General features: G+C 37.8%; 1 protein-coding gene across 1 annotated transcript in view; it reads right to left on the reverse strand.

Moving 5' to 3' along the window:
* Positions 1 to 2586: 2586 nt before the first annotated feature.
* LOC115795419 (solute carrier family 22 member 23-like) overlaps positions 2587 to 27140 on the reverse strand; it is a 48947-nt gene continuing 24393 nt past the window's right edge. Inside the window, exons 5-11 of the mRNA XM_030751315.1 lie at positions 13069 to 13237; positions 11279 to 11406; positions 9457 to 9559; positions 7571 to 7806; positions 6425 to 6457; positions 5439 to 5562; positions 2587 to 4703 (exon numbers count right to left, since the gene is read on the reverse strand). Of these exons, the coding sequence (XP_030607175.1) occupies positions 3317 to 4703; positions 5439 to 5562; positions 6425 to 6457; positions 7571 to 7806; positions 9457 to 9559; positions 11279 to 11406; positions 13069 to 13237 (2180 nt within the window). The 3' untranslated portion in view covers positions 2587 to 3316. The remainder of the gene's footprint in view (positions 4704 to 5438; positions 5563 to 6424; positions 6458 to 7570; positions 7807 to 9456; positions 9560 to 11278; positions 11407 to 13068; positions 13238 to 27140) is intronic.

Below are 27140 nucleotides of genomic sequence, written 5' to 3' on the forward strand. Positions count from 1 at the left end.
TATGATGACGTTGAATGTGAAATGTCTTAACTAACTTATAACTATGATGGCTTAAGGTGCTTATGGATATAACTGCTCTGAGATAAAAATGAAATAAAAATAAAACCGTTTCCCCTTTTTTTCCCATTTCCTCTTCTTTGAAAGCTATTTAATGCCTGAAATATCTGAAGAAAATTTAACTTAAAAAGAGAATTGGTCATGAAAACAACTCACTCATATCCACAGTTGATCAATAAATAGTGGTTTATTTTAACAACAGGTATGGCTTATATACAAGTGCATTATGACTGTTAAACTGAAAATAAAATGAAACCAAACAACTGGAATTTATAAATGGTACAATCCATGTTTGTTTTGTTATTATTTTTATTTATTTATTTTACATTCATTCAAATCTCCCCCTCAAAGAGATTTGAAGTCGCATGGTTAAGAGAAGCAAAACCTGAAATGTGTACACTGGGGACTTCCTGTCTGAGACTTTCAGCTGTCAGGTTCAAAACCAATCCTTAAGACCCATGATCCTTCATCTCATTTAAACTTGATGTTTCCACACATTTACTATATTTTCAAAGGCATAATCTATTGTTTTTGTTTTTTGCTTGCTTTTCCAACAGTAAAAAGTCTACGCTATCGCTGGTGCTAACATCGCTTTGGATTGCTTTCACTGAACTTTCATTTTACTTCAAATACAGTCAAATAAAATGCTTACTAACAAAAGTACATATTAACAAAAAGTAGTTGCTCCCATCAGCACTATAAAATAGTTGCTCGGGAGGAAGTGAGGAAGCAACAGAAGACACTGGTTGCATCGTGCTGTGTCATTAACTTTACACTGATGTTGCATGGGAGTCAGCTGAAACACACTTCAATTTCTGCAATACACACGCTGAGATAGAGAGAGACCAACATTCACAGAGGAGGATTTAAGAGTAAAATGAAGCTACTGACCACTGCAGTCCACCCACTCTCTACTGCAGATACTAAGATTTCCTTATTAAATCCACTGTCAACGCCCTTTTCCACAAAGCAGATTGCATGCTTATGTATTGCAAAGAGAAAAAAAAAATCATTGTGCAACTAATCATATCTGTACAGTTTTTAAAACCCTGCCCCACCTTCCCTTTTTTCATTGTCAAGATGCCAACCTCAACAAAATCTGACATCACATGATTGAAAGTCATTGTGCTTTCATGTGTAGCAGCACAGCATACACAGGTTTGACATTAAATGATGGCAAGAAAATTTCAATTGTTCTTTTTCAATATTTCATTAATGACTCCGATGGGCTCTTACAAGACCACCCCTGGATCAAATCAATCAAAAGTGGAGCCGTCGTGGTCTGATTTAAGCTGCATTTGAGAAAAACAATGACAGGTAGGTTTGCTCAATCATTCAAATAAATATCAAAGGATATGTAAGCCTTTAATCAGTGCACAGTTGAGTTTTCTGAAAGCAAAACTTAATTTTAGTGAGTAAAGTAGCTGTAAGGTTCATAGAAAATCTTACGTCAAGTTGGCTGTTGCATTTGACTCCTGAATGACGCCTTAATAAAACTCCAAATACTCCCTGGATATAAGTAATATGATACACTGTGATCATTTTAGCACATTGGAAATGACAAGACATCACTCAGTTGGCTCTAAAGCTTTACAGTACAGTGTAATTATTATTATTATTATTAAGAATGATCATTATTACGAGGATTGTTGTAAACAGTGGCATATCTGTAATCGCACATCTTTCCTTGGACAAATATTACAACCTCCAAAGCACAACGTACTACAACTGTCAAGTTTCACACACATTTAAGTCAAGTATAATGCTGTCCACAGGCGGACGTGGGCTTTGGAAGCTTCCTCAAGCAAAAGTCTTTCAATTTAAGAATATCGATCGGCTTATCTGACCTGTATTTTCAAAATGTCATTTTGACAAATGTAAGAAGTATTGCATTTTCTTTTTCTTCTTTTAAGGTAAACTTAGTTGTGCATGTGAATGTATGAACATTGGTAAATGTCAGGCCATGAGTCGGAGGACACGCTGAAGGTTAGTGATGCTGCGACATTTGGCAATCACATCAAACATTTTGGGTTTCGTTTCAAAAATAGATTTTTTTTTTTTTACGATTTGATCTCTTTTTTCTTTTTTTTTTCATCTTTTGTGTTTTTTTGTTGCTGACACATTCACAATAATTTTCATGCTCAGTCCCCACTTCGTAAGATAAAGTGCCACCACACCGAGGTGCCACAAATACTGTAAGAATGAAGTAAAGCTCTGTACAATAAGGGCACACTATGAGAGATTATTCAAAATAATACTTTGAATCAAAAGAAAAAAAAAATCAAGCTTAACAAGTAATTATCCATATACTTACATTAACACATTTACAAAATCAATTTGCATACCATAAATTTCACTGGCTTGAACAACTGGAAAAATAAAAGTTTATTCAGACCAACAAAATGTGGGTCATTCTTTTTCACTAATATCACTGCTCATACAACGAACCACATGTTGACGAAAGCAGATATGCTTTCTGTCAATTCCAGTTCGTCGAACGGTGAATACACTGTTCAGTTTTCTTCTGCATTTTGAAATTTTGGAATCTGTATTTACGTATAACCAAATTTCCCCAAACGGGCAAATACTGTGTCACTAAAGTTTTGGCACTATTTCTACACTTTATTTTGGTCAGGGTAGTTTTTTTGTTTTTTTTTTGGCATTGCATTTGGAAAAACTACTCCAATTTGGATTGTTTACCTCTATAGCAACAAAAAGTACTTTGTAACATTCAGATTTGTCCATACATATAAAGCAACTTTTTTTTATACAAATATTTAACATTACATTTGAGCACAAGTACCAGTGATTTGTTTGTTTGTTTGTTTGTTTGTAGTACCATTACATTTCTTCACCAGTGCTGATGACACATCTCAGTGATTGTGGGAATAGTCTTAAGTCTCTTAAACATGACATTGATTTCCCGTTCGTTTACATCAGAGTAGTTTAAACGCTGGTGATTTCCAGTGACATTCATGAAGAGCAGAAGTTGTTGTCACATTGCCACATACCAGCCTGTGGCACGCTCTCGCTATGCATGGTCTCATTAAGTGGCTAAATGCACAAAAGGGTGCAGCGGCACTGAAAAAGGTACAGCAACTTTGCAGACACGTCAACTCGACTCCAGGTGTCGAACAATCTTCATTAAGTGCCTGAAGTCTGAGCAGACCTGTTCTTGTTCCCCTTGTTACAATGTTCATGTGGGTGGCTGCCTCCTGGTGAGACACTTAAAGCTTCAATTCCTGGCTAGAGAACTGGATCATGATGATGCCATGCCATTGACAGTGCTGGTTTCTGTGCTGGCACTGTCCCTGTCCCTGATAGAGAGAACGCCAGAGTCTATGGGGGAGGACACTGTGCAGTCCACTAGAGAGGATGGAGTCGCGTCTGTAGAGGTTGAATCCATGATGGAAGATGGTACTGAATCTAAAATGAGACAAGCAGCTGATTGTGGTTCAGTGTCTGTGACAGTCAGAGTGGTTGATTCTAGAGTGGAGGTATGCGCAATGTTTGTGACGGGGAGAATGGAAGGAGACTGTGCTATATTGTTGACTGTATCTATGACAGGATCAGTGGAAGAGTCCACTGAGACAATGGGTGGAGGAGGGGTATGTGAAGGTAAAACAGTTACATCTTCAACATAGGGAGAGGTAGAATCTAACTGAGGTGGTTGGGAGTCTATAACAGTGAGGGTGGGGGAGTCTCTTCTAGGAGGAGGAGCTGAATCTACATCTGCTCCTTCCATAAGAGGGGGAGGACTGTCTCTTATGGAAGGAGGAGAAGGAGAACCCGCTGAAGTGACGTGAGTGTCCTCAAGCAAAGGCGGGTCAGATTTTGTGATTATATTGTCACTGTCATTATCCATCGGGTTTGGAGATTTTAACGTGGAGCTCGGTGGGGGCTCGATGATGGGTGTGGTGCAGATCAATAAAGACGAGGGCACAGTTTGAGGGGTCGGGGGAGTGGAAGAATCCAATGAAGGAGCGGGGGTAATGCCTGTCTCTCTTGTAGGGGATGCACCACTATCATTTATTTCAGGAAGGGTTGAATCTATCAGTGGTTCCACAGAATCCAGGGCTATTGCTGGAGGTTCTTCTGCAGCAGCTAAAAGTGGGTCTGTGACACATGGGGCTTTGTGTAAAGGAGTGGAAGACTGTAGGTGCTCTTTAGTGGCCTGTGTGGTGGTGTCTTTACCAAGTGTCATCACAGGGGCTGTAGACGAAGATGAAACTGAGTGACCGTTGGGATCTTTAGGGTCGGTCACAAGAGGGTGCATCTCAATGAACTGCATACCTCCTCCAGCAATATCAAGAGAAGAGGCAGTGGAGTCCAAGGTGACAGGTACTTCATGAAGTGGTGTGTCACGTACTCTGGTGTAGTCCCTGCTGCTGTCAGACGGGTGCAGCAGAGGTTTCCTCGGGAGAAGCAGAGGTTGACGGGTGTAGTTCTCGGCATCAGCCAGGGTCTCGGGGAGGGGCTGATTGCGCGTTTCAGGCAGCAGGAGAATGCAGATGATACAGATGAGAGTGCAGCAGGCAAAAATGATATGATGAAGGAAATAGCCCTTCTGGTTGTGGAGTTCCATGATGGGTGCAGTAAGCGTGCCGAAGCCAGCACTGGCCAGGACCAAGCCCAGACCACCACCCCTATAAGAAGACAGAATATTTATTACATTGTAATATCAAGAGAGATTCAGGAAGATCTCACCAACCTTCAAACCTCTTAGAAATTTTTAAATTGACTGCAATTTAAGTGAATTATGATCTGCATTATGAGCTGTTGTTCTGGAGAGCATCGCCTAAATCTTGTATATAAAAGGGATTTTATTTTGGCCTTTCATTCTTCTCTTTTGTTCTGCCTTTTTACTGTGTAGCAGCAGAGAGTGCTGCAGTACCAATAAACACCCTTTTGTACATGCAAGCCATTCCCTTTCCCAGCATTGCCTAAGTAAGCCACAAGATGGCGCACTTCACACACTGTTAGCAGAACAACCAACAGCACAGCCCTACGTTCTTACACATCAAATGATGTGTCACATGTTCCCAAAAGACTGGATCATTTGTACAAGATTCAGATTATATTTGACACTGAACTGTGAGTCCGCCTTTTCTAGCAGTTCAGTATTAAAGTATTAAACAGGAGGAGGAGTAATTAATTCATTTGTAGGATGGGTTGTCATGATATTAAAACAAAAATGAAAAAAAAAAACTGCTATACCTGTTATTCAGGATAATAAAACAGGTTAAAAAGAAGATTCTGATATTTGCAACACCTGCCAGCCTAAATATTTTTTTTTAACTCCCCTGCAAAATAAGAGCACGCTTTTCACATTATCTCCCCCCTCCTCTGATGGTACGGTCTTGCTCTTGCAGTGGGTTTACCTGATCACGGTGGGAGTGATCTCGGCACAGAAGAAGATGCTCAGGTTGCTGACTGCCTGGGAGGAGAACATACCAATAATGGAGAAGGCGATGGAGAAGTTCTTATTCATGGTACCTGTGGTATCTGCAGAAGAATCAGGAGACACAAACATGGAGGAATTTTCACCCAGTATCCTGTGTAATCAGTCAAAGTGCAACAGTGAAGTACATGTAAATAGGAGTTTGGGGGGTTTTGTTTTTTTTTTTCTTTTGAGAGAAACAGATTTAAATTATTTGCCTAAATTATCTTCTTTTTCTTTTTTTTTTTTTTAATTATAACATTGCAGCAATTCTGATAAATTTCATATAGCAAGAATAGGTAATGGAATGACAATATTTCAAAATGTAAGCATATACAAAAGCAAAGAAAGGCCATTATTTTACCATTAATAATGCTTCCATTTAAAATTTAAAAGCTACGGAACAGTGAAAGTGGTGTAATTTTAACAAAACGAAATACAGGAGCTACTGAGAAATCAGTCTGCAAACAATGGGCCGGTTTAGCCCCAAAGATGGTTTGAATACAGTATTTTATGAATAAGACATACTAAAGAAGGCATAAAGAGGATCAGAGACCAACTCTGAGATCAGCTTTCGCTTACCACAGGGGGATTAGTGTGGAGAGAATAAAGAGATTGATAAACAGAATAGGAGACTGAAGGAAAGCTGGTGGTGAGTTCATAGCTCTGTAACAAAGAGGCTCACCCTCTTCAACACAAAGGGGATAAATAAGCAAAAAAGCTAGCCATTATTAAATCGAGAACTTCCTTATGATTCTCTGCAAGGCTTGCACAGGCCTGAAAAAAATATCGCAGCCTATCTGCACACTGCACATTTTCTAAAAAAAATTTCATCAAGCTCATAATGGAAAACATCTAAGCACTCAATTATTGATCAGCTGATTTCTCAAACATCAAAGAAGAATATATAGGAACAAACAGTCCTACCTATATTGAGATGGCCACTGTACTTCCCCAACACTAGAAAAATAAAGAGAATAAGACAAATTATTAGAAAAGAGAGAAATGCAAAATAGAATTAGCACATGATGAGCAAAGCCCATCAGCACAGCATGACAAAGGGAACATGGCCATAACATGAGCATGACCTTGATGTGTTGACTCAGGTTAAACATTAAATGCTTATTTGTAACTGAATGAACTGTTGCTCGCTGTTTTGATCGTCCGAGGCACTTTTGGTACACATTGACAGTCGACTCATGTTCAGTCACTCCATTACAAACAAATAAAGGTAACAAATGTCCCAGTAACCAGCATGTTTGGCATGTTTATGAGTAGCAAAAATATAGGACTGTCAGTGTTATTTTTAGATGTCTGCTCTTGTAAGCACGTGTCATTTGCATGGCATTTGTCAAACAAATGTTATTAATGATATAAGTGTTAGCTCGCTTCTTGGCAGAATAATAGAATTAAGTTTTAAAACAATCTATAAGACCATTTCCGTTTTTTGGTTTGGTTTGGTTTGGTTTGGGGGTTTTGCATTCAGTAAATTGTTTGTTGGTTGGTTTGTCTGTCAGCAAAATTATGTAAAAACTACAAGACCAATTTTTATGAAACTCTGAGGAGAGGCAGGAGCATGGGCAAAGGAAAACCCCTGAGTAAAATTGAAAATTTATTGATATTTGCATAGCACTGTGCTCTCCATGTTGCCTCCATGTTGAGCACAAAGGTCTTAAACGAGCTAGTTCTGCTAATAAACATTTTATATCTTGCTTATTATATGGTATTTACAGTAGTGTATGTGATTAGAAAAAAAACAAAAACATTATTATAGGGAGTTTATAGAGTGTTAACTGCTGGAACTACAGAACCAGTCTGGCCAGTTCCACCTGCTTTATGATAAGTTAAAGTATTCCCCTACTGTGTTATGATTTATTTTTAACCAACAGAGAGTGGTGCTGATTCTCATAAATTTAGTTCCCAAAATCTCAAACTATTCCTTTGATTTCCTTTTTTTTTTTTTTAATTGAGGACTTCAAACTAAAGTCAAACCCAATAAACTGCATCAGCGTGGCATCACTCTTCAAGAATGACTAGAAATTCACATTATATGAGTTCCTATGGAATACTCACAGTTTAGTAGACCCAACTGCAGCAGAGATGCAAGGGCAGTGATGATCATAAACATAAGAAGGCCACCACGGCGGCCCATCAGGCCAACCGCTGGACATAGTGCAATGCATGACGCCACCGCGATGCCCGCCATTGTGTAATAATCTGCATAGAAGTTATGGAACATGGTGGTTTCCTGACCATCAGGATACTTCATGCTGCGGGCAAAGCAGTGGTGGATCCCATAGCCAGTTAGCCTGAATAAAAAAAAATAAATAAAAAAAAAATACATACAGGAGAAAAGTAAGTCAAAACAAAAGGACATATAAAATAATGCTTTGGCTACACCAGGATGCTGGACGACATGTTTCGTAAGGTTACCATGTAAACTGCGTAAAGTACAGGGCCTCTTAATTTCATCATGATTTTTCTAATCTCAGTGTATTTTCAAAAGCGGCACAAATGTAAACGCTGACTTACTGACATACAGGACCACACCCCATGAACACACACAAAAAAACCAAAACAAAACAAACAAAAAAAAAACACCCACACACACAAGCAAGCCCTCACACCCTCCTTCTTAGCTGTCTAATGTTTCATAAGGACAAAGCTCATGTAAAATTTATGCAAACAGAGAATCAGGGACACTGTGCACTAAAGCAGAGGTAGAGCTCAGTCTGCCAGGCAAGAGATGAGGTCTCAGATCGAACAAAGATGAGAGGAGAGATTCCACTGGAGATGAAGAGAGAGCAGCGCAAATATGGAAGGACAAAAGAAGCAACAGCAAAAGATCAATCCTCCATCTACCCTTCAGGTTAATAGTGGCATCTTGACGCCACAAAATGGCAGGTCTGACTTGCATTGCCCTCCAAGCACCTGCATTATCTACATCTTTTTCAAATCCTCACACACTCAAACATGCAGTGGCATGTATAACCCCATTCTGAAAAAAAGATGGAATGCTCTGTAAAAAGCTTTATTTGCAAACCCTATATTGGATTGAAAATATACTCATATTTGAATTGTGTGATGGATTAGATAGAATAGAGAGACAGAGTCTCTTGGGTTAAAGAAGAGAGAGGCTGGCTTGTTACCAGTATTTACAGTTGCACTTCATTTTAATGTTTGACTTTTTTTTGTAAGCAATCACTATTGTGCCCTAACTCATATGCAAGAGTATGAAAAGGCATTAGTACAAATGCCATGGAAAACATACGCATCTGTGAAGGCACTGTTATTGCTGAATAGTATACAGTAAATGGGTTTTTGGAGAGATGGATGGCACCATCAATATGTCTTTTTCAAGGAAGTACTTGCTCGTTTAAGCAAGACAAACCACAATACACATGTATTACAACCAGCAGTAAAAGAGTTCAGAGTCCTGAAACTGGCCTGCCTGTAGTGCAGACCTGCGACCCAATGAAAAAAAAAAAAAATTTGGATCATTACATTATAAAACTAAAAATACGACAGAGTAGAGTCTGTTAACTTCAGCAGAAATCCTATAATCAACCAAGAAAGTAAACCACATTATGCTTTCATAACCACATCAATTAGCGGCCTTTGTTCCTTCACGCTTACAGTGTTGTTAAAAGAAGAGCTAATGCAACACAGTGGGAAGCATACCCATGTCCCATCTTTCAAAAGCACGTTCCTGACATCGAATTCAAGATCAACACATTAAAAACAGAAAAATAAAATGTCTTAATTTTCATACAGTACCAGTCACAAGTTTGGAAACTTTTGACTGGTACTGTATGTCATTTATGTATTGTTTTTAATTTCAATTACAAGGTTTAAATGATCTGCATTCTTTAACACACATTTTATTCTGTGTACCTTTGAAGAAAAACTGGGTCAAACAGGTTGCTCAGTAGTAATATATGTATAAAACAACCACTTACGAGTTGACACACAGCACAACAATATTCTTCCAAAGGTTCCTCGTCCCAACCATTTTCACAATGCACGTCTTTTTTGGTTTCTGCTGAAGGGATCTTTGAAGTTCTGAAAACAAGCAAACCAAGATCTTATTAAAGCCTTGCCAAAAAAAAATGCTGTTTTTCATTTACCTCGGGGATTCTCTAGGTACTCCTGTCACGATGGCAATAGCTACTGATGCAGATGATAAGGACACAAGCAATGTCAAGCTAACATAGCTGGGATGTTCATGATCAACTCTCAAACTGGAGAGGTCAGTGTTCGAAAGAACACACTAGATCGGCAGGTGAGTCCCGATTTAGTGTGTGTATAAGTTTTGTCTATTATTTAGTTGGATAAGTTTACATACGCCCATTGTACTGCAGTACACAACTCTGAAGAATGAACAAAGTAGAATTACCTTTTGAACTGGAAGTTTAGTCTAGTAATTATTAAGTATATTCAAAAGGTAGTAAATATTATAAAAATTTGAGTTTTCAAAATCAAGAAAAAGTTATACATTTGTGTGGGTTTTCTGGAAAATCAAACAAAGACAACCTTGATTTATTGTTACCACATGTGTTATAGTGAGCTCATTCATCCCACGCAGGTTCTCTCATACTGCTTTGTCAAACAGGTATGGCAATACTGGCAGCAGAGTAGCTGTCAGCGGGCAACACCCCTGAGCTACTGGTGATACATGACATTGCACACAGTGAATGTTTTGGTATCAATCTGCGAGTTTCCACAGAAACACACCTCTGCTTCATGTTTAACTCAGGCATGTGAATTCTGCGTCACTGCCCCAAGGTTATTTCTGGATAACCACTCAGGTTTTCTAGCAATCCCCTGACAAACACTGGGTAAGATCAACCCTGCTCAGACATACATAAATGAGTCCATTCCCTTTTCAAAGGGGATCTAATAAGTCATCATACATGCATCAGTCATGCTTCAGTCTGCTTCTATAGCATCATTTTGTGCTGAGCACTTAAAAGTAGAAAAGTAAGAAATGCTTCTTTACAGTATGGGGAAGTTTCTTAGGTTGAAATAAGAAATAAAAGATAAATTTATGTCTATGGCAATACACTTATTTCCCTAAATGCTACATCAGCTCAGAGTCTCTGAGTTCTAAAAATACACAGCCAATTTCACACTGTGGCTCCTCTTAAACCCTTTTAGCTCATAGTGGCACTTTCATTTTCCAAAAAGGATGGATATTTATGGGATGGCAGGACAAAAACAGAAAAAAGCATATATAATAAACAATAGAGTTAACACTTTCTGCTGTGACTTTTCAGAACAACATACTTCAGTCTGCTATTTGCTCTGGCTGGTCTTCTAATTACAGACAGTTAACCCGGGGTCAAATGCCTGACCTACAACCATCTGCCATCTGCACACTACTGTGTCAGCTCATGTCCACCCATCCAAGCTATAATGAAATTAATGAACATTTGAGAGTGCCATAATCTAAAATTCAACACCTAATTCTACCTCTGTAGTGGTACATTATTATGTTAACAAGACGGGAAATGTATATAACCTTGTCAATCTGTCTCATTTGGAAAAGCACAGCTGGAGATAATAATGCAGGCCACGCCTTTCAGAAGAAATGCTAGCTGACAACACTGCAGGCAAGCCAGAACAACACAAAGTTTATTTTAAGATAAAACCAAAAAAATAAATAAAAAATTTCAAGCATGAATCAAAATATCACAATATGTTGTGCACAATGTAACATCAAAATGTAAAATGCAGAGTTTGTGTCTGAGGTCTTTCAGTTACTGTTGATGGATTCTTTACCTCCGAGGATGTTATCTGGGTCGAGTTCCATGTTCACTCGATTTTTCTTTGCTATGTGTCCCATGATCAGCTTGGAGCGGCCGTACTGCTGAGTGGCAAGCAGCCAGCGCAGTGACTCAGGGAAGATCCTGTCAAAAAGATGGGGGATGTCCTTGTTAATATGATATGAAAAATGAGTAGGAAAGAAAAGAGCCTTTAATAAGGTTGTATATGGAATCTAACTTTGTTGGGGACAGCAGACAGTCAGTGTGCCATTTCAACATAGTTTGGATATAACACAGAGAAGAAAACCGCAATGCTAAGCTAAAATTATACAACATATTCCAAACAGCCAATCAGTCTACTGCAGTGTGACACACAAAACACAATTTACAGTGGTACCGTCTCACACCCATCGTCACCCCTGTGCCTGTTTTCATTTGGTTCGTTCTATTATGTGGCGTTTGTTTTACATAATGTTGCACAAACTCCTCTCAGGGGTCAGGTATTAGCTTGCAGAAAAAGTACATGTGTATGTGAAGAAAGTCAATAAAATAATGCCTGGTGTCGCAGTTGGGTGAATTTCTGTCTAGTAGAAGCGCAGGTTTCATCATTTTGCACATGCGGTTTGTGCGCACACACACACACACACACACACACACACACACACACACACACACACACACCCCGCTCCAACCCGCAGGATTTAAATCTTCAACCCAATCAGCTGTTTTTCTGTATTTGCGGTGCTAGCCACAACAGCTTGGCTTAATCAGGAGTGTCAACATGACTATATTCTTTGGAAATGACCTCACAGCTCTTGCCAAGGCTTGTATTCATATGTATGGCAATGTGTGGCATGTGAAAGACCTATCACATATAGATGACACAGTATCACATGAAAGATGGCTAGGTGGCTAGACAGATAGTAAAAGTATAGAGTGAACCTGCCAGGTTGAGCTCACTGTGCAACCTCCAGTAATATACCCTGAGAAGTAGCATCGGTTTCACAACCTGATTCATGTCCTTGAATTCTGTAGTCTTTAGCAAACAAGGCCATGATTGCATCAGAGCATACAACTGTTGGAAACCCCATTCAACAGCTGAGCCACCAAACTGCTGAATGGTAATGAATGCTGAGGACAAATCAACATTTTCTTATTTACCAAAATCACAGTCACTAACCCCATGTGTGCCTAAAGCTGTATTCCCATCAGGTCTACATTATGTCCTGCGTTAACGGAAGTGTATTACATGAGAAACACTGATGTTTGACACGATTTGTGCTTTGGATTACTTCTGACTGTTGCTGAATGGAAACCCCCCTTTTTGTTCTGCAGGGACTTCAAAGATGCCAAGGTCTTTGAAGCTCCGTGGCAAAATCTATATTCCTGCTGTCTTTGTAGACATCAGCAGTATTACAGAGTGGTGTTCATTGAGGTAGAATAAATGGTGTATTTAATGCTTAAGCTTTGGAAAAAGTCACTGCAGAGGTCTGAGCGTAAAAGACACTTAACTCAGCTTGGACTTTACTACTGGAAAATATCCTTAGAGGGACTGTTTTTTGCAAAAGTTTGTAAAAATAAAGTAAACCTGCTAACCAATGTTTAATTTACAAAAAGAAAAAAATAATATAAATCAAGGAACATCTGATCATAGTGGATGTGTATATGTATTTTTTTTTAATATAGCAGAAAAATATTGTGTATAATTTAAACTGAAAAACATAAGATTAAGTTTAACAGAATATCAAAATCAGGACAAAATAACCCGATACTAGAGTGCAGCAAATGCTCAGGTCTTTTCCTTACCAAATGTAGGACACCATAAGCAGCAGGGGACAGATGATGACAGCTTGAAGTACCTGCCAGTCGCGACAGAGGTACGCCACTCCAGGCATCAAGAGCTGACCACCCAAAACCACAAAGCTGGCCACCATGGTCATGGAAAATCGCCATCCTGGCAGGCACAGCTCAATCCCTGGCAAAGAGAACAAAGAGAAGGAAAAAAATAATAAAATGTGCTTCTTTTTTTTTTCCCTCTGGTGGAAACATACATAGAAAATGGGCATGAAAATAGTGCAAATACCCCATTTTCAAGAATTCTTGTCAAGATTACACAGGCCATTGGCTGTTTTTCTAACTTCACTAGTTTTGTAGGGCACTATGTGTTAGTTATTACAAGGTATTTGCACCCAGTCTCACATATGTAGTTGAATTATCTGGCAAATCTACCATTATCTTAATATTTACCTTTACTTAAATTAGAAGAAAAAAATTAATTGCATTTGAGGAACCTATGAACATACTTATTGATACTGATTGACTTTTTCAGGGGACTAAAACCTGGAATCTGAGCAAGAGCTGACCATGCATCAATCTGATGGAAGAAAAACAAAGTTGACAAGTCAACCGATGAAACAGAACAACAACTCTGACTGGGCGAGGCAGACAGGCCGGAGCAAGGATCCTGATATTGGCGCCATCCTCAGTAAATGAGGGTTACATTGTTCCTATGCAACTAACTATGCAGACTAATATCCGGAAATTACTTCTGCTACTGAAGGGAGAAGTGTAAATAAGCTGCACACTAGACATACCATAAATATAAACAAGGTGAAGGTGTTGAAATAACACTGTACAGCAGACCGAAATAAGACTGCATAGCAGAGAAACAACAAAATCACATGCCGATGATTTACTGGAAAAGAATGTGTGTTTTGGTCTGATGTTTTGTGTCTACAGGACCCAGATGAGGTCATTAACAGGCAACAGTGAAGGGCACAGAAGAGGGAACTGATAAGCATGCTACATGCTTGCATATTTCAATAACTGTGTAACTGTGTCTAAGTCTGTGTATAAAAGTTGAACTAAGATAGATAGCCGTGTCAGACTTGTGTGAAGCTGCACCAACTGCATCAGGCAGCTCCGACAATTCTGAACCAGATATCTGAACTGTTTGAAATGGCTTTATTAAATTTAATAATTGGACTCCTTATTCCGTTGTTTGCTGTCATTCCTGTTTAATAAACGAACATGCCGGAACCTGGGGGGATAGGCTGGTTTTACAGGTTCCTTCAGATGGTGAACCCCCGACGTGATTAAACAGGAATGTTTTTCATTTTTAGATGTTTTTATTTGTGTTTTTTGAGTTTCTTGGGAAAAAGGAGTGAATTTGGCCACTGATAATCGCCACTTCGAGGTTCCTCGCGACAGCGCTGACTTCCAGACTCTATCAGTGACCAGGAGATCTCCACCTAAAGGTTGGCAGAGACCTTTTCTAAATATCTGCATATTGAATTGTATCAAATTATAATGGTCACTGGTGGTAAGACAGGAGGAAGGTGTAATTCGAGCCATTTCACACAGGTGTAAAAGTTTAAGAGAAAAAAAAAGTTTAAGAGAAAAAAGGGTTGAAAAGAATAAAATAGTTTAAAAGAGTAAAGAAAAATAGGCAAAACGAATAGCAGGTGATGAGTCCGGGTGGGATACTGGCCAACCCACTGAAAATACCTATTCAGGGGTTTTTTTAGGTTTAGAGGGCCATTTGCCTTTTACCAATGTCCTCCCAGTATAGAGAGGTTGGTCAAACACGCGAAAAGACATAGCACTCCTGGTAGAAGTTGACGAGAGTAACAGCTTATGGTTATATGGTTCTTTCATAAGAATCTTCACTTCAGAAATCCATAAAAGCAACTAAAACCCTTTAAAAGCCTCAAAAGATAGAGATAAAGAATAAAGAAAAAGTAAAAGAATACAGAGAAATGTAGAAATAAAGAGATAAAGAGAAAAAAGAGTTTTTGTAATAAAAAATAAAAACCCTAAAAAAAAGAAAAAATATAAATGGTACCTTGCTAACATTGCTTTTGTTGTTGCAGTTTGGACCGACTGACTGACTGACAATATGACTGACGACACTGGGTGTAGAAAAAGGGGCTCTGATTAAAAAGAGGGTGAAACTTCAAAATAACTGGTGACGTAAAATGATTTTAGTGTAAACTTCCAAGCACAGATATTAAAGCTGAAAGCTAAGTTTAAAGGAGAAATCTCTCCATCTTCATCAGGTAAAAGTTGATCTTTAGGTCAGAAACTTTGACTCACCAATCTGACAACAGAAGGTCAGCAAATTTAAGCAATCCCAAAATTAGGTCACTTGGGAAAGAAAAATCTATAACAATAATGAATATTGAAAGAAACTGATGGATGCTTGAATGTGTGTCTGTGTGTGTGTAAGGAGGCCTCCATGTGCCTGTCTGTGTGACTGAGTACTGCTGTGTATTTGTATTGCCATGTGTGTTTCAGAGAGAGAAAAGAAAAATGGGTGATTCGTTTGGTATGTGTGTGCGACGGTCTGTGTATCTGTGTGTAAGTGAAACAGTAGGACAGAGAGGAAGAGAGAAATAGGAAATAAGGACAAAATATTTTGAGGTGAATTACTTTGCAAAGTATGGTGTCATTTGTTGTTTAAAAAGGAATAGAGTTTAGAGGAATAGGACAATTTTCCAGTGGTAATATTAGCTGTTTTGTAATGTCATAGCTTTGTGTGTGTGTCAGTATGTGTGGAAAAGGAAAAAAAAAAAAGGAAAGAGAATAGTGCCCAGGTTTTAGTGTGTGTGTGTTTGCATTTCTATATCAAGGACGTGTGTGCGTGTGGATGAGAGTTATAGCTCTAAGTTTTTTCTCTTCTTTTTCTTTTCTTTAATTTGGACTGATATGGTTGTATAAGGGTATGCTGGTCAAAAATTCTCGGAAGGAAGGTTTCGCTTCCGATACATATGAGAGATAAGCCAATCACAGACGGATAAAAAGACAAAAAAAAAAAATTGAAAAATCACAAAAAAGGAGTCAGGAGTTTATTGCTTTAAAAATAAATAATAAATAAACAAAGCTAGTATAATAGATGCCTTGAAAATCCCAGGTTGAAGTATTTTTTGCAAATTATTAGAGGTCATTTTCCAGAAGATTGTTGTTAAATTTCAAGAAAAAGTCTTATGTGAGAAGCTCAGTTTTAGTAAAACCTCAAAAGAAAGGTTAGAAAAGAAAAACAGTGCATGTAAATACTTTGTGAAACAGCCGAATCTGAGACCCAAAACAAAGTGCCAAACTTTGAGCTACCGCTCTGCTACAAAGTAAAATATAGAGAACTAAAAACGTATTTATTTGCCCATGTAGGATAGAATACAAGTTACCGACTGACTCTTTTGTGCATTTATATTTATTTTGTAGATTTGTTGAAAGCTAGGATTTAGAGAAAAACAGAGAACATTTGAATTTTGAATGTCTGAACAAGTTGATATTAAATCAAGCATTAAAGGAAAAATCCCAGAAGCTAATAATATAAAATCAGTATGCTCTTTAGATAAATAAGGTAAATTAAGGTAAATTATTGAGACAAACAGAGTTAAGTCTCAAAGGAGGGAGACAGACCCGCAGAAAGTTCAAGATTTAACTAATGAAAATATCTCAGTTTTATTCTAACAGGAGCCTGAACAACAACACCGGCGCTGCAGGAGACTGGATCAGCTACCAATAAAGAAACTGGTGCAGATCGAGGTGTTCAAGCTCATCCTAAGATCTCCTGAACAGACTGAGAGCTCCATAAACTCATATAAAAAAGGCTCCTGGTGCTCAAGAAGGAGGAGGCCAACCATCTCACAGACAGGTGACCTGAGAGTTCTTGACCAATGATCTTTGTGCACAAGTCTGAGCCCAGAAGGAGGGTCATCAACAGGAGATCTCTTTGACGTGAGGAGCGTTAGGCCTTATGCACGCTCAGTCACAGGGTCAGTGAAGAACCAGAGCACATTAGAGGGTCAAAGGTCAAAGAACTCCCAGACAGAAAGCAATTGATTTCAATGTTTTAATTTCAGTTATGCTATATTCAGTAGTATGACTCAACTACTATTGTAAGGCCACCCCTACAGGGGCCAGAATTTTATGGTTACAAGAGTATAATTTGTTTAATGCTTCCTCCAACACTAACTATTGTTCTCTTATAAATTCCCATGAAGTCTAAGGGGGACACGCCCTGATTTCAGTTTAGACGACCAAAGATGACAAACCTGCAGTGAGCTGCATGCAAGGTCAACAAACAATGGTATTGTGAGTATGACCTCTGACCCTAAAAGTATCTACGTTTTGACTAGAGACTTTGTCCATTAAATTTTTATTTTAGTCTGTTTTGTGGTGAAAATCCCACTGCATGGGTTTTAGATTTAAAAGCACAGAATTACACAAAATAAATAAATAAATAGTTAAAGCTTTTATTTCACTGCTGAACTAGTAACAACTGCTGATGTTGTTTTAGGTCAAGGTTATGCATTTTTCCCCCTTCACAATTTAGTAACTTGAGGTTTATGAAGCCATATTTTATCTGCCATAATTATGCTTTTCTTTGGGTACAGACCCTTACAGAATAAATATAATTTTGAGTCCAGTAGAATACTTTGAAATGATTTTGATTGTCGATCTCTCTGAGATATTCATGATTTTCATGCCAAAGGAGTCAGAATTGAACAGTAATTTTACAGGTACAGACAAACTTATCCAAGAGCTGTTTAAGATTAGAGAACTTTAAAATGATTATTTTTAGATATTTTGAGATTCATCCCATGTTTTGTTTTTTGTTTTCTTGTGTTCTTTTTGTTCCACTTTAGCTTACATAGAAGGTGTGTCAAATTTAAATTTAAGGATAATAATTTGTGTTTTGAATTTTCTGATAAGTTTGAGACCAGAATGCAAAAGTTAACTTTACAATTGGATGAAAAATGAGACAGCTGACACTGACTTTAAAAAAAACAAACAAAAAAACACAAACACTTGCAATGAAGAAGCAGCTTACACACACACACACACTCTCTCTCACTCACTCACTTATACACTCACACACTCACCCACTCATAGACAGACAGAAGCTTATATTGGCTTTTTGCTTAATCTGACATTTAACTCTAGGTGCATTAAATCAGGTTCACTTTTGGTGGATTCACTTAGTAAATTTGTAAATTAGTGGTATATGAAAATTGCAAGCTCAGTTTTCTCAGGCTGATTAACAAAATAAAAGATTTATAACTAAAAGCCATTGAATAAATAGATCTTTAGAATATTTATGGGCATTTTGATGTCCTGTCTTAGTTTGTGCAAATTTAATTATTGACCCACAAGACCTGCAGTTCATGGTATTTTGTTTAATGGACAGGGAAAAATTGCAACTTTCTTCACTGGACTTTTTCCACAGGTACCTGAGATCTTACCTGAGACATTATGCGCCTTTCACAGGAAACGATGACGGCCATATGTGAATAGCTGATGTCTAAAGAGGTGCAGGGATGCATCTTCAAAGACAAGTGCTGATTACTGTGGTTTGAACATCCATGGCTTTGGTGAATATGAGCAGGCTATGCTGAAGGCTGCATATATAACTTTACCTGTGCACTGATCCGGTGATCATTTCTTTATGTTTGCAGTAAGATTTTCATCGACTGGAACTGGATTTGATCCTGAAGGGATGCAATCCACATTTTTTAATGAATTTGAGGAAAATTATTAGATAGTGACTGTTTCATTTTACTGTTTGTCATGTGGGCCAATTTATATTTAATATTTAAATTTAAATGCTAATCCACTTCACTGAACATTGACATATGAAAGACTAATGCTTGTTTTTTTTTTTTTTTCAGGCCATAAGAAAGTATAGAAAGTACGTACAGCCATTATAACTATGACATCATTAAACCTTCTCTTAATTTTTTGCTAAATTCACAATCACAATAGTATAAGATTAGTTTTCACAAGAATCCTCTTCTGGCTCTTAACATCAGTACAGTCCTGGCTGACCACCCCAGGTCGGGCTGGTGAAGTTGACCTCAGAAAGGTCTGAGGTCAAAACGGGGATTGAAGGGAGAAGTGTAAATAAGCTGCACACTAGACATACCATAAATATAACAATTTAAATAGAAATATAGTATTAAGTAGCATATCGCAGAATTAATCTTCACAACAAGGTGAAGGTGTTGAAATAACACTGTACAGCAGACCGAAATAAGACTGCATAGCAGAGAAACAACAAAATCACATGCCGGTGATTTACTGGAAAAGAATGTGTGTTTTGGTCTGATGTTTTGTGTCTACAGGACCCAGATGAGGTCATTAACAGGCGACAGTGAAGGGCACAGAAGAGGGAACTGATAACATGCTACATGCTTGCATATTTCAATAACTGTGTAACTGTGTCTAAGTCTGTGTATAAAAGTTGAACTAAGATAGAGAGCCGTGTCAGACTTGTGTGAAGCTGCACTGACTGCATCAGGCAGCTCCGACACTTCTGAACCAGATATCTGAACTGTTTGAAATGGCTTTATTAAATTTAATAATTGGACTCCTTATTCCGTTGTTTGCTGTCATTCCTGTTTAATAAACGAACATGCCGGAACCTGGGGGGATAGGCTGGTTTTACAGGTTCCTTCACTACACAGTGTAAAACTTGGTTCAGTTACTTAGTATAACTCAACACTCAATAAAAAGGATTTTTTTAAATCAATTCTGAAATATTCCTACTTTCTAGCAAATGGGAGACGACCCTACTTTTCCCTGTTTTATAGGAGGATGCATCATGGATTTGACCATGTTTTTTTTTTTTTAAACTATTGTGCATTTCTGAAATTTAATAAATGAACTCATTAGTTAGAAAACAAGCTATGACTCCACAATAAGTCCCTGTGTACAGTTTTTACTCTGAGACAGTAGACAGATGAAGACAGTAGGCTGCTGAACTAACTAGAAAGGGGTTCCTTGTACTCTCTTCTCCTCAATCAGAATGGCACTGATTCATTCACTCAGTCATTAGCATGCACCTCACACTGGCAGCCAGCAACCACAGACAGTTCAGCCCTTTAGTTACTGCAGTACAGAGGAGAAGTTCACACCACACCATAGAAAGTGAACACCGCTGTAATGCCGCTGTTCTCATTTAACCCAAATCTTTTGTCTTGCTTCATTTGTTCCTTTTTCTTATACATCACTTTTCTTCCCAGGAATTTTAACCGTCTCCAGTGGGCCTTCCAAGGTGACAAGGCCAGCATAATACAGTGGATGTCGGCAGCTTCACTTCATTCCACTGGAAAAGACTGGAATTTCAATTAGGACTTGCCCCCCTCTGAGGACATGAATAATGCTCTCTGTTCACAGACACTATCGCAGCTGGTATGACAAAGCCAATGAGTGGAGAGCAGGGCGATGGGTGCAAGACCTGCTGAGCTTGAACCAACTAACCTCAAAACTCCTTTTCTGTGCGCTGGTGGGAGAATAGTGCCGGCTCACTGGTTAAGGACTGCATGGGATTTGAATTCTTTGGTTATGTATTTATGCAAGTAAGACATCATGTGCACTCAACAAGCTGATGCATTCTGACCGGAAAAGTACGTCCTCTGGTGAGGTGTGAAAAAGTGCTCAGCAAAGCAGTACCAACTTAAATAAGGTATCAATTATAACAATAAGGTTATTTGATTTAACTAAATGCAAAATAAGGACCAGAAGCAATGGAAAAGAGGCCTGAGCGCCTTACTCGTGCTGACCCTAATCCTCCACAACATATTAGATCAGCATTCCCATAATGCTCTGCTGCAGTCTGTCCTACTGACATAAATCTACCAATTACTAATCTAATGTTACATATAAGAAATTGACTAAACTTGCAAACAAAAGGCCTCCCCAGGGTGACAGAAAAGTGGGACATGACATCTAACAGAAGAAAATAAACCATTTAAATACATTTGTATCACTCACAATAGTAGAAATAGAAATTGCATAATCAGTGATTAGGCCAAAAGCCAATTAATAATGATGATAATCCCCAAAGAAGATTTGGCTGGTTTGCTGACTTTGGCAATGTAGGAATATGAATCACACTCTAGTACAAGCTGCAGTAGCTCACTACACTGCAAAAATTACCTGTCTAAATATAAGGAAAAAACTACTTAATTTGGAAAGATTCAGACTATAATCAAGTTAAATATTCTGCCAGTGGATTGAGATAATTACACTTGATAAGATTTCTTGAAATAAGACAAAATATCTAGTCTTTAGACAAGTGAGAAATAACTTAAAAGAAGTTGTGAAACACTCATTCGAAGTCAAATATTAAGTCAAATAAACTCAAAACTAGCCTGCCAATGCTTCTTTCAGTGTTTTTTTCTTTCTCACTTTGAGAGAAAAACTCTTAAAACAAGAGGAACTAACAGATGTTCTTCTGAATTCAAGAATTGCTAATTCTACGTATTCTGTCTTAAAATAAGAAAGCATTTACACTAAATGAATTCGAAAACACAGTACAATACACAACAGCCTTTATTTAAATTACTTCTGCAAATAGCAACAATAGTTTACAGCATTGCACACATGAATGTGCAAAACAAACCATTTTGAGGTTGTAATGCAAGTAATGCTATACATTATACATGGTGTCATTGAACTAATAGTAACTTTCAATTACAGCTAAAAACTGGTAAAGTTAATTAACTGTATCAACATTTAAAGCTACTGAAACTCACATTATAAAGCAGAACATTTGAAGAACAGATGATGTGTTTGTATTAGATAAACAAAAATGAAGAATTTAAATGTCTTTTTTACAGCTCTTATGTCAGGATAAAACTTTCCAACACAGACTTGTGTACCTGAACAACTCTACTCCTGAATAAAAGCCTTCCACTCTGCCATGGCTTTTTTGTATGAGCCTGTGGTGTCTCGCTCATGGATACTGTCCTTTAACACTTCAGTCTGAATGACAGAAGGGTTGCCACACACTTTGGATATGTGAGATGCAAGGTGTAGTAGTATGCCATCAGATACAGCAAACCTTGACAGAGGTCTTCTTTGGCAAATGTGGTGATGGGTGTGGTTCCAATTGCCATAACACAGTGGGACCCATCAAAGAGCAATACAGGGCTGAAGAGAGATCTCCTCTGAAGGTAGAGGGCTGGATCTTCTGCTGGCTAAAGAAAAAAGGACAAAACAGAGAAGAGAGACATTAAAAAACTAGCTGAGCAGTCAAACTACTGAGACACTATTATGTATATATGTACATATTAATGATATATGTATATATTAAATGTACACACATATATATATATATATATATATATATATATATATATATATATATATATATATATATATATATATATATATGAATGAGCACAATCATAAAATACATGTGGTGCAGCTCATCTTAATATCATTTTCTGTTTCTTTAGGTTGAAAAATGCCCTACAGAAAATGTCAAATATGCCTGCCAATGAAATAACTATGACAAGAATAACTTGTCTCTTAGTCACTGTTAGTAGTCATTCTCTACATGCTTTGGGAAATGACAGAGATACTGCAACTGCAATGGTTTAAATCTGTTATTACTTCCAGTTTCTTTTTGTGAATTTTTATGATTTTGATGAAGATTTGTGAATTTTAGTTTAATTTGTTATTTTTAATCAATTTATTAGTGTTTCCTGTAGACATTGGTCTGTATTTGTATTTTGGCAGGCCACACTGTCCTCTGACCAACATAGTGCTACAGAAATTTCAGTATCAATTTTCAAATGTAAATTCTATTATTTTTAGGAGCAGAGATGCTTAAAAAGGACCAAATAAATTGCCAAAATGCAAAGTGAAAGCCCTTGCAGCCATACATTGCCTAATTTCCTTCGGGATCGATAAAATATCTATATATTAACTGATAACAACATGAACAAACTCTGACCTGAAGGACATGAAGCAATGCCTCACTGGCATGTTCCAGCTTCTTGGGTGGCGCAGTTGGTGAGGGGAAGAGTGTAGGGAGTGCCCTAAACAGGGCTATGTTGTACTCCACTGGAACAAAATAAATCAATGTTTAATTCAATCCTAAATGACCTAAATTTGATTGGCAACTTAATCTTGAGACCACAGAAAATAAGGCGTCACCATGAACAGCACTATTATTCCAGTTTTATTTAATCAGCACTATCATACACAATCATATACATATTTATGTCTCTGAAAACAGCTACATGATGTATTAAAGATAGCACAAAGACTAACCTCTACTTTGGTTCATCGGTGGCTTTAACACCTTCTTCCAAAGACCATAAAACTGAACCATGGAGCAGAAGTCCTCCCATCTTGCCTTTACTTCAGTTATGAATTTGTTGTTGTTCTTATCCAGGATCCGCTGTAGCTCATCCATCACCTATGGTGCAGGTGTAAATGTTAAAACCTGCACCAGTGCTTGCTTTGTAGGAAAGCCACAATAAAAAGTAAGTCACTTACATTGTGAAGCTCCTTGAAACATGGATATGCCTCTAGAATCTTTGTTGGAGGTGTTTGTTTAGGTGAAGACCTAGTTCCTGCTTCACCAGGGCCAGCTTTGTCTGGTAAGGTGGAATAGTCCTCCTAAGAAAATAATTCAAAACATAAATATTGTAGGTGTTACAAACAAAACTGCACTACGCATTTTTAGATCAAAGGCAGCAAAAACTTGCCTCTTTGTGAAGATGAGCCCACAACTGTTTCCTCCTGAGAAAGTTTTCTGGACCAGGAAAAAGATCTCTTAAATCATCACGACTGAGGGTGTGGATTAAAACCTCATCTATGTTGGCAGCTGTAAAGAGAGGTCAAATAGTAACAAACCTTTTAGAGTTAAAAAACTTGGACCTTTTAAATTTAATGGTATTCAACTTGACAGGGCAAATTAAAAACCAAATTGTCCTCTTACTGTTTTATCTCCCATCTACAAATAAATGTAAATACAATAAAATTTTGACATTTGGGTGTTTTGAGATTACATAAATAGTTAAATTAATTTCAAATTTGAAACCAATATCTGCATGGACAACTTTATTTTATTAGGAGACACTTAAACTTGACATACCATTTAGAACTGATACTGTAACATCATCTAGTCCATCCATGATTTTCTTGTGTCTTCCTTTTAACTGCGCCTTTATCTGCAGGCATGAAAAAAACATGACATTGAGCCAAGGCTCAAAAATCATGCTCAAAAATGTCAGACCATTCAAACAGTACAACACCTTATGGACTTTTTAAATGCAACATAATTATTTTCTTTCTGTATACAGCGGACCCGGAGTGATTGACAGGAGCCTCAACTAGTGCAGAAACTGAACTATCAGCGTTTTCCTCCACAGCCTGCATAGGTCCCTCAGCTAAGACATGCATACCTGCCTCTGATCTGCATCTGCCGTTCCTACTTTTATTAGTACTAAGTCTGTCTGCATGTACTGTTAATTACATCAAACATGTACATATTTTATGTGGAAAATTGTATTCAAACTTGTAACACTATTGGTTAGTCATGGTAAACAAAAAAAAAAAATCGCATTGTAATGTAAATTGCCGCACCAAACCTGTTAGCTAATATTAGCTAAGCATGCTTAGCTAATATTAGCTAAGCATGCTTAGCTAGCTGGCTTTTAGGCTACAGTGGCAAAAAACTTGTGGACGTATTATGAGAACTGATAGTCCATCCATGGGTAAACTGAATGCTGGACCAGGCTGCTGTTTTCCCAGTAGTACAAAATTTTTAAATCAAATGCTGTAAAAGTTCTCCTTACCTCAGCAGCATGCAGTCCAAGCCTGCTTCTTCGCTCTCCTTCAAATGGTTACAGGACAGACGTGACCACATGAGGGCAGTCAGGGGGGAGTAGGTGCAGACCATAATAATCTTTCTAAAACTTGTAAAGTAATAACAGGCCTAATAGGGGGATATTATAACTATAAATTACATGTTAATTATTACTCCTGTTGTGGTCCATTTCTGAATCACAATAACTAGAGTTTAAACTAGATTTAATGAGAGTTTTGATGTAACCGACCCCCCTCCAGATTTGGTAATGACCTGCAGCGCCTGTATGAGCCCGCCAACAACAGCTCAAAAGTGATGTGAAGCAGTTAGGTATTTGTTTCTGGTCTTGCTTCTTAGACTGAACATTTTGTCTACTTTCTTCTGCTACATTTACATTTCTAATAGAGGTTTACGAACGTGTGTTGTAGTGCTAGCAAGACTTGATTCTGATTGAAGATTTTCATTAGGCTAAATATTTTAAACAATGAGCATCTAAATTGAACTTCAGAAATGTCTGTAAGTCACTTGTGAACCATAATTAGCTTTCTGAATGCTGTCAAAATGAATTGGGCACTGAGCATCCAATATTTGTACGTGAGAAGGAATTGGGTCCTGTCTCTGAAGTGACAAATTCTGAGTATACTGCAGCAAAGATAAGAGATTTTTTGGGGATAGGTGGCATACAACATGGAGTCAAAGTAAAATGGCTTATTCTCAATGGGAACAAGTACATAAGTGAAAAGTCTCTAATAATCACCAGTGTGAGTGACACAGTTCCTGTTTTTGGACTTATTAAAAACATTTATGTGGTAGACAGTTCATTATACCAGCTTTGTGAGACTGTGCTTTAATACAGATCTTTTAGCATGTGAAATTGTAGTTCCTAATCTCGCCCAAGCAACAGAGTTTATAGATGCTGAAAAGCTAGTTGATCCTACATCATATTATCCAGTCAGTTTCAAATGCAGTATGTATGCTCTGGCAAAATATAACCTTGATGATGTCATTGCACTTAAAAGTTGAAATGAAACAGTGGAAGATGTGCTGTGATTTATTGCCTATGTTGTGGCTGTGGATTTTTACTACATAAAATGTTACACTGCAGCTTTGTAAATATTGTAAATAAATTTGTTAATGATGGGCCAACAAAAGCCTAAGCGACTTATTACTGAGAGGCCTTAAAATAAGCTTTCACATCTAAAAATGGTTATGAAATATACAATGTGATCTCAAACAGTGTCTCAGTGATACAATTTAGCCTAAAATGCATGTAAAGTAACTAGTTTAAGGATTTAGTAACTAAGTAAGAAATAAAAGAAATATATTCTAAAAACAAGTTTCATAATCTTACACATTCAGCTCCTGCTTAGCATATCACTCTCAAAACAAGAACAAAAATACTTTTTGGCTCAATGTAAGATTATTAGACTTAGATAGACAGCCAATTTTTGCAGTGTAGACGTCTGTCAGAGTCCCTCTTTGTAACAGGCCTCTTCTGAGATCTGGTCACAATTAGACCACTGATACATTGAGGATACATTAAGAGGTGACCGCTCAGACCACCTCCGAAAGCAGTCCGAGCCACATATGAACTTATCCTTTTAGCAGTGTGTGTAAATGTTTCCTGGGCCACATTATAGGCCTGTGTACTGAACTGATGTGTGTGTGTAACTGCTGAAAAGCAATAGATTTGGCAGTCTTGCACCAGGTTGAGTACCCTCAGCTGTTTTCCGGGAACTGCCGTGCATAAAGCTGCTAGTTAATTGCACAAATAAAAAGCAAAGCCCTTTAAGATGACTGACTGTGTAGCCTGTGTTTAATCATCTATCAGCTCATGGAATTTATTAATGGGTTGAAGCAGATCCGGCATTTGTCATTGCAACACTAGCAGCTATAATCCAAGCCTGACCTGGAGGCCCTCTTGCAGTCATCGCAGGAAGGCTGCCATTGATCAACTATTCCCTTTTCTCTCATCTCATTTCACACTCTCTGCTCTGAATACCCATGCTTCAGTGTCAGTAAATTCTCATTCTGAACCACCACCAAGTTCCTGGATTCATTCAGCAATTAAAACATATCTTGTGTCTGCTCATAAAAAAAAAGAAAAAAAAAAAAAAAAAAAATCAATTACAGAACTGCAGGTGGGATTAAAAGAAAGAATGTCATATCTGCATATTTCTTTGCCAACTGTGAGAAGAAAAAAACAAAAGTTACCCACTCCAAAAAGTTGTCACCACTGCTTCTGCATCAAGAGAAAATGACACAGATA

The sequence above is a fragment of the Archocentrus centrarchus genome, chromosome 17 (assembly GCF_007364275.1).
Source record: "Archocentrus centrarchus isolate MPI-CPG fArcCen1 chromosome 17, fArcCen1, whole genome shotgun sequence".
Taxonomy (NCBI): Eukaryota; Metazoa; Chordata; class Actinopteri; order Cichliformes; family Cichlidae; genus Archocentrus; species Archocentrus centrarchus.